At 25.5% G+C, this 10,972-nt stretch overlaps 1 protein-coding gene across 1 annotated transcript in view; it reads right to left on the reverse strand.

The window, feature by feature from the left end:
- The window catches only part of LOC145849183 (ubiquitin carboxyl-terminal hydrolase 4-like), a 48,889-nt gene extending 45,387 nt beyond the window's left edge, over nucleotides 1-3,502 (reverse strand). The window contains exons 1-2 of the mRNA XM_082954289.1: nucleotides 3,325-3,502; nucleotides 1,178-1,308 (exon numbers count right to left, since the gene is read on the reverse strand). Of these exons, the coding sequence (XP_082810415.1) occupies nucleotides 1,178-1,308; nucleotides 3,325-3,476 (283 nt within the window). The 5' untranslated portion in view covers nucleotides 3,477-3,502. The remainder of the gene's footprint in view (nucleotides 1-1,177; nucleotides 1,309-3,324) is intronic.
- Between the last annotated feature and the right edge of the window lie 7,470 nt (nucleotides 3,503-10,972).

Below are 10,972 nucleotides of genomic sequence, written 5' to 3' on the forward strand. Positions count from 1 at the left end.
CGAGTTAAGCAGGTTTCTATAAAAAAAAACTCAAACTAAGAAAAACTATTTCAAACTACAATAATTCAAATTACAACTTATCTTTAATAAAGCTATATAAACTTTAAGTTTTGGTAAAGATGAATTAAGCTATATTTTGATATAAAAATAACTTTGTTAAAATTAATTCGGTCTTAAAATTAACTATTATTATAATAAATCTAAAAAACAACAAAATTTTAAGGATTGTGTTAGAAATGACAGGCTTGCCACTTTTTTTTTCAAAAAATTTTCCAGGTTTTCCAAATTTCTTCCAGGATTTTAAAAGTACACATTTATTTTTGGGTCTATTTGTAGTTTAGAATTAAGTTAAAGGTAAGAAACTGTGTTAAATAGTATAAAAACATTGAAAATATACTGTAAAGCTACTTTAAATATGTTAAAAAAAAATTGATGATGACATAAATGTTTTATTTATATGATAGATTTTTTGAGTCAAATCGAAATTTTACTAATAAACATGTGAAAATTGTTATAGTTCCAGGTTTTTTTGCCTAAATTGTCAAATTCCATGTTTTTCAAGGTTTTTCCAGGTAAAGTGGCAACCCTGAAATGATCAGGTTAGATATGATCGTGTTAGATATAATTGGGTTAAAAATGATCAGGTTAGAAATGGTTGGGTTAGAAGTGATCAGGTTAGAAATGATCTGGTTAGATATGATTGGGTTATAAGTGATTGGGCTAGAAGTGATACGGTTAGAAATGATAGTAAACGTCCTTGCCACAGATCATCAATACTAAAAAGATTACATAAAACAATTACTTGTTCAAATAGGAACATTTTTATAGGATTATTTTGCAACTTTAGTTTGACTTAATTATGAATTTTTTCATTTAATTTTACCATTTGAAGGCTTTGAAATTTAATGATTTTGTCAGTAAATTTATAGCAAAGTTTTGCAATTTTAGTCTGACTTTAAGGATTTTTTGATAATTTTTTACCAGATTAAATTAGAATTGATAAATTCTGACATTTTGAGCTAAAAACCTACTTTTGGTCATTTTGACCCTAAAAAACTGACTTAGCCTGAATAAGTCTGGCTTAGCATGACCCGTGGCAACCCTGAATAATTACACTTTTTATTTGACTGCATATACTTAAATAATTTCACTAGGACACTAATTTTTAAGAACTAACCATTGTCATCTAAAAGTGAAATATTGTCAATAGGTCCTGGATACAAGTTGTTAAGGTTTTCTGAACTGTATTTAACTTCATTTTTTGCATATTTAACATATTTCTCAAACCACTTTGTGTCAATCAGGTACCTAAAAATTAAATGTATTAATAAATATTGTGAATTGTTAAATGCTAATAGTTATTCATTGTAATATAAGTTATGAACCACACTCACTTATATTATTTTTGCAAATGAATCCTGATTTCAGTGTTTTATATATTTTTAAGCAAATACTTACAAACTTTGATTAAGCGATTTTTTTGCACAAAAGATACTTTTAAAGCTAGCATTTAGAGTGAAAAAATAAAAAATACTGCTTTTCAAAGTTTTACCTTTTAAAGTTTTTGCATTAAAACAAAAGCAAGCTATACCATTAAATAAACTTGTGTCTTTTAAATCTTCAAGGCCATGAGGTTAAATAACTTTCTTTAATAACGTGATCTTAATTTGTATGTAGAGTTTCAACTAAGCTACAAGTTACTTTTTACTGCTTTATAATATTCAAAATAATTTTTGAGATATAGCCACAGAGTACAAAAATTTTCTTATGGGAGGAAACTTAAACAGTAAAAAAAATAAAGATCACTAAATTTCTATTTTCGTCTTAACTTTTTGAGATAAATACATCAACTTTTTAGAAAATATTCTTTGCAATATCAGTAAATTTTTTAGTGACAAATTAAAAAAAAATAACTAAAAATTTTATGAACATGAAAGGAAAAAATTATAGTTTTTGTATATTTTAAAAAATAGTTAAAAGTTTTTAATTCTTTACCGTAAATTTAGTACCAAATATATGTTTTTATTCAAAATTTAAAACAATAAAACTCAATTAAAAATACTCTTACAATATATAATACTTAATTATCAATGAAGTGGTAATAAAATATCTTTTTTGTAAAAGTAGTAATACAATTATAAAAACTTTATGAAAATTTATTTTCTAATGAGTTTACAAACTAGTAATATATATTTAAAGTTCTAAAATAAAAAAATTATAAACAGATGTTGAACATATGTTGAAAAAAAAAGTCTTAAAGCTTTTATATATTTTAACTCTTGGATTTTCAGTTTCTAACATTAAAGATTTTTTCATTACTTTTTTATAATAGTATCTCTTGTAATTCTTCTTAAAAGTATATTAAATAATAACTCAGCTTTAACATTTTAGTTTTATTTGATGGAAAAATTTTTTTCTTATAAAGAAAGATAACTTTGACTAGTACCAAATTGAAAAGTTCAATTTTGTACATATGATGTTAAAAAGTATTTTAAGTACAGAATACACCATATACATTCTGTTTGAGGAATACACGCTAAGAACAAAGATGTAGGCAATAAATTCAAAAGCATAAGTTTGAATAGAATTTGCATCTGAATTTAATGTAACTCTCATTAAAACTCTAGCCGATTTATTAAAAAATAACCTGGGTTAGTAAAATTTTATATAAATTTTATGTTTGCAAGAACTTATACAACAAAGTTTAAAAAAATTATAAGTGGTAGCTGCAAAAATAAAAAATAAAGTGGTAGTTGAGTATAAATAATAAACAAAATTAAAAAAGTAATATACACAACTAAAAAAAACTTAAATAAATCTCATAATAACTGAGCACTAGTTTTAAACTATACAAAAAAATATAACTAAAAAAAATTAGAAAAAAACCGTCAATAAAAAAAATCAAATTTAAGAATAAGTTATACAAGCGGTTCTTAACCATTTTTTTATGTTTTATCCCTTTTTGGAAGGTTCTTATCATATTTACTTGTTTTTGGAAGGTAATTACCAAAATTAACCTCAATCTACGAAAAAAAAAAAAACGAGGTATTTTGAAGGTTATCAAATATAAAAAATTGTAAAATTTAAAGCAATTATTTAATTTTTTAAATTTTAGTCTATCAACTTCTAAATTAAAATGCAATTAATTCGCAAACTTGCAATGAAGAAAATTTACCCCCAGGGGTAAACTTACCTCAGGTTAAGAATTGCTGAGTTAAGACTTAGTAGCCTAAACAATTGGCTATTCTCATCTAAAATATACTTAATTTTGAAAACTAATAGTTATAGCATTTAAAGTAAATCAACTTTATAATTATGACTAACCAGTTTTGACCATTTTTCAACTTTTCATTCATGTACTTCTTAATTGTTTCATACTCATGCTTAAGACTATAAACATCAGTAGAAGGTAGTTTAGTTTCAATATGAGTATCACCAGCTGAAGAAAACTGATTTATTTCATTATTGATGACCATTTCTCTTAAATATAGATAAAAATCAGTAAGTCTGTAAAATAGATTAACAGTTTTCATTAGTGTTAAACAAATAGGTAGTACCAGTAGTTATTACGGCCACCATCAACAGAGTTGAGATGCTTTGCGACATCAATAATAATTAATGAACTTTACTGCAAGATCAACAAAGCATCCGAGACAATCCTACAACCAGTTTCGTCCTAATTAGGACTCATCAGGCAGGAATAGTTGCAAGAAACTGCTGTTGTGATCTTAATCAAGCGGACTTAAGTACAAAGTACTGAAGCCACTGTTTATGGGTAAAGATGAAAAAATTGATACAGTTAAATTATTCACAGCCCAACGTCTCAGACATTGTCAGCTTATTGTGAGATTATAGTCTGCGCTCGTTTGATCAGTTTTAACCAGTAGTTATTACGGCCATCATCAAAATCTCAACTCTGTTGATGATGGCCGTAATAACTTCTGGTTAAAACTGTCCTAATTAGGACAAAACCGGTCATAGGATTGTCTTGGATGCTGTTGTTGTTGATCTTGCGGAAAGGCTCATTAATTACAAATAGGTAGTAGTAAGCATAAATGCATACTTGTTGTTAGATGGAGTTAGAGTACAAGTACATAAACTACTGTTATTCTTCTTCAACTTTAAATTAATACCAATCTATATGTTCTTTTATCATCAGATGATTTGCAGTACATCCAATATAAATTTGAAAACTTAAGCAATTACTACTATATAAATCTACTTTGTAACTACCATCATGATTATGGTAATTTACTTAAAAACATGTTTTGACCTCTAAAGAAAAACAGTACTTATTTAATGCTGGACAATAAATTTAAATTTGTTATAGTTTAAAAACTCTATTTTTTAAAGCTTTAACTCTAAAACACAATTTAATTAATAAAAAAAATTAAAAAAGTTTGTTTTATTATCACAAAAATTTCAACCACCAAGCAAAATGAAATAAAATCTAGGAAGTTACACAAAATTTTCAATTTTTCCCAAGAAAATCTAGGGATTTGTCAGAAAATTGCAAAATTCTAGGGAGTTCTAAGGAAGTGGGCACCCTGTAAATGTATAAAAGTAAGATCTTGTATTTCTAAAATAAATAAAAAATTAAAAATGCATGGGAAGCTGCTTTTATATAACTAATTCATTCAAACTAAAATTTACAATATTGACATATTTGATTTTTGTATTAGCTCAATAAAATTTGTATTAAATACTTAGTTAATGTTTAAATAAGGTTGTTACAGTTACATATAAAAATGTTTTTATTAGTTATATGAGTAACCTAAACAGCAATAAATAGGGTTGCTCTTTGAGGCTAGCCTGAATGAAAAAAACAGCCTGAGTTACACAAAGTTAACTGGAGTTTGATCACAACATAGTGATCCTGAGTATTTAAATGAAATTATTAATAAGGAGTTGGTTAAAGTTGATAAATGGTTGCGTGCTAATAAACTTTTTATTAATTATTCAAAAACAAAATTTTTGCTTTTCAATAAAACTTCAAAAAATTATGAATTTAGTGTTAAGGTTAATGGTTTTTTTATTGAGCAGAGTGATAGTATAAAATACTTAGGTGTGGTTTTGGATGATAAGCTGAATTGGAAGAAACATTTGAGTTCTCTGAAATCGAAAATGTCTAGGAGTTGTTATGTTTTGTCAAAATTGAGATATTTCTTGGACAAATTTACACTTAAAATGGTATATTATAGTTTGTTTTATTCGCATATCCAATATTGTATATCTGTTTGGGGTAGTGCTGCTGACTATTACTTAAAACTAATTGTTTGTATGCAAAAAAGAGTGATCAGGTATGTTTGTCATGTGCCTGCTTTGACCATAACAAACCCTTTGTTTAAAAAAACTGGTGTGCTAAAATTAAAGGATGTCTATAAATTGCAAATTTGTAAGTTGATGCGTAATACTATAACAGGGTTTGATGTAGAACACAATAGATTTACACTTGCTAGCTCTGTTCACTCACACAATACAAGATTTTCAAAGAAAATGAATTTTATAACTGAAAGACCTAGAACAAGACTTGGCCTAAACTGCTTTAGGTATTTGGGTCCCAAGTTTTGGTCTAGTGTCCCTGAAACTTTTAAAAAACTTAAAAAAAGATCCTATTAAATTTAGATATAAAAACTTTTTGTTGAATAACTACATGGAGTAGATATAGAGTGCTTCTACATGTTTGTGTGTTGGTGTTGAAATTTGATTCATGTTATTTGGGACCAGATTGTAATGTGTGGATTTTTATTTTTATGAATTTCCTGGTAATGAAAGAGTGATTGTTATAAATTATTGTAATAAATTTTGTTTATTGCTAAGCTGTTTTACCTGTTTTAATTTTGTTATTGTGTTAGATTTAAGATCATTCATTTTAATTGTATTTTTTATTAGAAATTAGAGATAAAAGTATAAATTTAATATAAAATTTTATTTATTTTTTTATTGTTTATTTTAAAAGTCTTAGTTTTTTATTTATTATATTTTTATTTTTCTTAGTATTTATTTTATTTTTTTTTTTTACTTATTTTATTTGTTTATTATTTATTTATTTATTTTTATTTTTTATTAATTTTTTTTGAGTCTTGTACAGACTTAAAACTAACAAATTTTTAAAACTCTTATTATTTATTGACTTTGTTGTTGATATATATATATGTTATTTTTTTCAATACAAATACTATCTTTTTTTCCTACTTACAGTATTTCTATATTCTAGTTAGTTTTTTTTAAATTTTTTAGAACTAAATACTTAAAATTAGATATTGGTTTATTTGAGTTTACAACAGCTGATTGTGAGTTCACACTGGTGGCAGTGATCACATGATTGGATTGTTGGTGTGTTTTTTGTTGTAGCGTCAGCAAATACTTACTTGGGGATTTGAGCTTCATGATTTCCCCACACTTTGTGGTTTTTAGTGTTGAGATTTTAACCTTGTGAGTATTTGCCAAATGACGTGTCACCAGAGGTTTTTTCAATAAAGGGTTAGGATTAGTTTTTATTTCAGTTAATTTTAATATTTTTTTATTACATAGACATTTTTAGTTTTGTTTTTAGTTAAAAGGTAATTTTTTTTCTTGGTAAATTTAAAGATAGGGCAGGTGGAATAACATGTGATGAGCTCAAACTCACTTGCTTGACCTTCAGAAAATGTTTATCGTTGCAGAGGGGAGAGTGAGTATTTTCTGATGTTTTTCTACCTTAAAAAAAAAAACTTGCTTGGGGATTTGAGCTCCATAACTTTCCCACACTTTGAGGTTTTTGGTGTTGAGATTTTAACCTTGTGAGTGTTTACCAAATGAGTGTCACCAATGGATTTTTTTTCAGTTAATTAGATAGTTTTTTATTTTTGGTTGTTAGTTTAGTGTTAGTTTTAAATGGGGGGTAGAATTACAGGTGATGACCAATTGCTTGCTTGACCTTAAACAAATGTTTATCAGAAGAGGAACTTTATGTAGAGGGAAGAGTAAGTCAGATGTTTTACTACCAATAAAAATAAATATACTGCAAATTTTATGACTATTATTACAAAGTTTTTTAAATCCACAACAACTTATTTTATTAAAAAACATTTATAATATGTAAAACACAACTTTTTTAACAAAATTTATATTAAATATGCTTAAATAAACCAAGTCTATTTAAGGTGATTAAATTTTTTTTAAATACTTGGATTTATATGAAACATAAAGCTTGAAATAGAATCATTTTAGTTTTTGTTTAACCAAGTTTATTTAAGGTGTTCAGATTCAAAAATAACACTTGAATTGATCTGAAATGTTAATCTTAGTTGAAAAAAGATTTATTCAGCATATGTATCAACTGAGTTTACTTAAAGCATTTATGTACACTAGAAAATTACTTGGACAGATATAAAACTAAAGCTTTAATTAAAAAACACCTAACATATATATCAACCAAGTACATTTCAGGTATTCTGGTATTAAAAAATACTAAATTGATGTAAATGAAAAACAAAGACTGCTACAAAAAAAAATTACTCAACATTTGTTAAATCAAGTTTATTTAAGTTAAACACATTAAAAATAACCTTAAACATGTATAAATCGTATAGCTTTATTAAAACAAACCATATTCAATGTATGTTTTACTTAAATTAACTAAAGATTATTAAGTATTTAGAAAAACACTAAAAGTTCCCTAAACTATAGTTCTTTATAAATGTAAATTTGATTCGACATATTTTTAATAAATCAATTAAATGTAGTCATAGTTATTTTTATGATAACTAATATATATATATTTTGTGGAGCAAATAATTAGTTAGAAAATAAATTTTACTATACTACTATTCAGAAACTTAAAAACGTTTATAATAGGTTCATGTCCTAGTCAAACAATTTTGCGAGTCATTCTCGAAAAATTTGCGGCTTTATGCCTAGCTAGCGTATACACAATAGCAAGTATGGTTAAGATTAAATACGGACTTATAATATATCTTACAATGAATTTATACGAAAGTCGGTCTCGGTACTCGGTAAATAGATAATCAATCATGCTTCATTAGTTTACAGCCTTAGAGCACTTTTATTTAAACTTATAAAAAATCCTTAGTTGTTTTAAACTGAAATTTGTAAGTGATAAATACTTTTTAAGTAAGACTAACCTTTTCAACAACCAAGTGACCAAAATTAACACAAAAAACAATTAAAAGGCTCTGGGATGATGTTAGAGAGCAAGTAAAATAAGGGGTAATTTTACAAATACATGCAAGTGCATATTTTCCATTATTGGTTTTTCTAAAAATATCCAGTATAAACTCTTCATCATTTAATGCTAAAAGCTAGTAAGACATTTTTCTTTAACAGAAATGTCTATTTAACCTAAGTAAAATTAAAAGCAATGATCTTTTTGAGTTGAATAGCTTTTTGAAAATAGTTTAGTCTATCTGAAATATCATAAATACTCTATTTTAGTATTAGCATTAGTTTTAAAAAACAATAACTATTACTGATATAACTGTGCCTTTTTTTAGTTAAAGTACTTAAAATTTTTTTTTTAATTCAACATTCGTTTATTTAATTTGTTGGAATATATTTATTTTTTCGAATAAACTACCAAACTTCTTTTTAACCATTAACTTGTAATTGAAGTTTTGAAAATAATTTAGTAAGATTTATATAAATTGTTAACAATTTAGTTAAAGTTAATTGTTTGTAGTTATTACTATTGATTATTAAACGAAAAAAACCGATCAAAAAACTTGGTTCTAGGACTTGGAACCTTTCGGTTATCGAGTCACTCACCACGGGTACCTTTTAACGTCTTGTCGAAGACTTTTTATATGTATAAGATATTTTTAACCAAGTAGTCTAAGTCAGGGGTCGGCAAACTGTGGCCGCAAAGGCTGAAAGTGCGGCCCACAAACATTCAAATTTGGCCCGCAAATACAAAAAAAAAAGAAATTAACACTAGATGTTCTGTATTTTGAAGAAAAAAGCAAAAAAAAGTTTTTAGGTACAGCAAAAATTTACTTTAGATATTTTGGTTGTGATATGAAGATTAATAGCCAAAACTAAAATTGCAGCCTGTGAATAATTTTATTTTTTAAATTTGGTGTGCGATCACCAAATTCCTGCAAATCCCTAAATTAAGTCCAATGAAATAAAAATAATTTTTTTTCAGTTATCTAATCATAAAAGTTAATTAGTTTAACAAAGTTTTCAACTATTTTGTTAAAGTTTAAAAAATAAATTAAATTTATTAATATTAGAATTACTAGTTTAGTTGTTTTATAGATTAATATGATGTTAAAAGTTTCTATCTTCTTTGTTATTATTGAACAGTAAAAATAGTTTTTTTGTTAATAACAATAAGTTTCGTTTAATCTAATTTTTACTTCCAAAAATATAAAGCTTTTTCTAAGTTTACCTGTACTTTGCTCCATAATTAACTAAAAATTTTAGTATAAAACAAGTTTAAAACTAATGGTTAGTTGAATTTTTAAGTTGAATTATTATTTTTAGTTTGTATATCTTTTATATTTGGTTTTTTAAACAAAACTAATATAAGGATGAGTGTTACTGAGTTTTAACTATTTTTTTAAAACTATTATGATGTGAATACAAACTTGTGTGGTTGTTATTAACTTAACATGTGCACAAGTTAATTAACATAAACTATTTTAGCAGGAAAAACTAACTTTTTGCACCAAATTTCCACTAGCAGGGCATAAATATAAAACTATGACGGACAATGTCGTTTTAGCAATGAAATACGATGCCTCTTTAACTTTTAATGACAGTTTTACTTTAATTTAATATCGTTTTAAGTACTATTTTTTGTTTTAAATTTTAGTTTAAAATTAAAACTAGATTAAATTTAGTTTCTAAAAATAGTAACTATTTTATCACAACAAAACCTGATAGACTTAAAGTAGTGGCTTTTCAAAATGTGATCATTACTTTTTTATACTTTCAAAAACGTAAATGGGTTTTTATTATAAATAAAGGTAAACGAAACTGATATTCTAACTGTTTTTGCGTTTTAATACACTGTAAATGTTTCGTTTAAGAGAGGAATGAGAGCTTTTATTTAAAAATAGAAAATGTTCTCCTTTTTTAGTTTTATAAGCATAAATGGGTACATTTGGTAAGCTGAAGATAATACTAAAATTGCTCATGCACAGAGTAAGTTTGTATAAGTAAAGGATTTTATATTAAAGGTACTCTATTTGATATACAATATCAAAAGTTTTGTTGATTATTACATTTTTTGGCTTCAAATGAGCTGAGTTATATTTATTATCACTTCTAACCCAATTATTTCAAACCCGATCACTTCTAACCCGGTTATTTATAACCTGATAGTTTCTATCTCGATCATAAAAAACTTGTCTAGAAAACTCAAATCGAGATTTATTTAAAAAACTAACTAGTCTTAAAAAAATCATTCTTATAAAAGAACTTAGTTCATTTTGTCTCAACAAACCTTAATGCTTAGACCAAGGTTCGGCAGGTCGAAAAAGGAACAATTTTAGTATACTTAAAAAAAATACTTTTTATCACTTTTTTGAACAAAAAAGGGGTAAGATCATCTTTTAAATATAAGACAATAACTTTAAACTTTTTGAAAACAATCTGCTTAAATGTATATTTTCTAAATATAAGATTTACTAAATTTTTTCACTATTTTTAAAAATTCAGTTTTGTAGGATTTGTACAGTAAACTGCTTTAAGTAAATCTAAGTTAGATTTTTTCGTCATCTATTTAATCTGTGAAAGTATAACATTAAAAAACTATTAAAGAAGTTTTTGATACTAACCATGAAAAATTATTTTCGCAACTTAAAAACTGTTTTGTAAAATAAATCCTAATTTTGCTTTATATATTCCTTGCAATTGCTCATAATTACACTTAATTTAACAATCAACAAAAAATCGGCGAAAGTCTGCAGAGCAGAAGACTGGACTTTCGTTTGCCGTGAGACAAGCTCAATTTGCAATACTGATG

This window comes from Thalia democratica, chromosome 1 (genome assembly GCF_965202585.1).
Source record: "Thalia democratica chromosome 1, ktThaDemo2.hap1.1, whole genome shotgun sequence".
Classification (NCBI taxonomy): Eukaryota; Metazoa; Chordata; class Thaliacea; order Salpida; family Salpidae; genus Thalia; species Thalia democratica.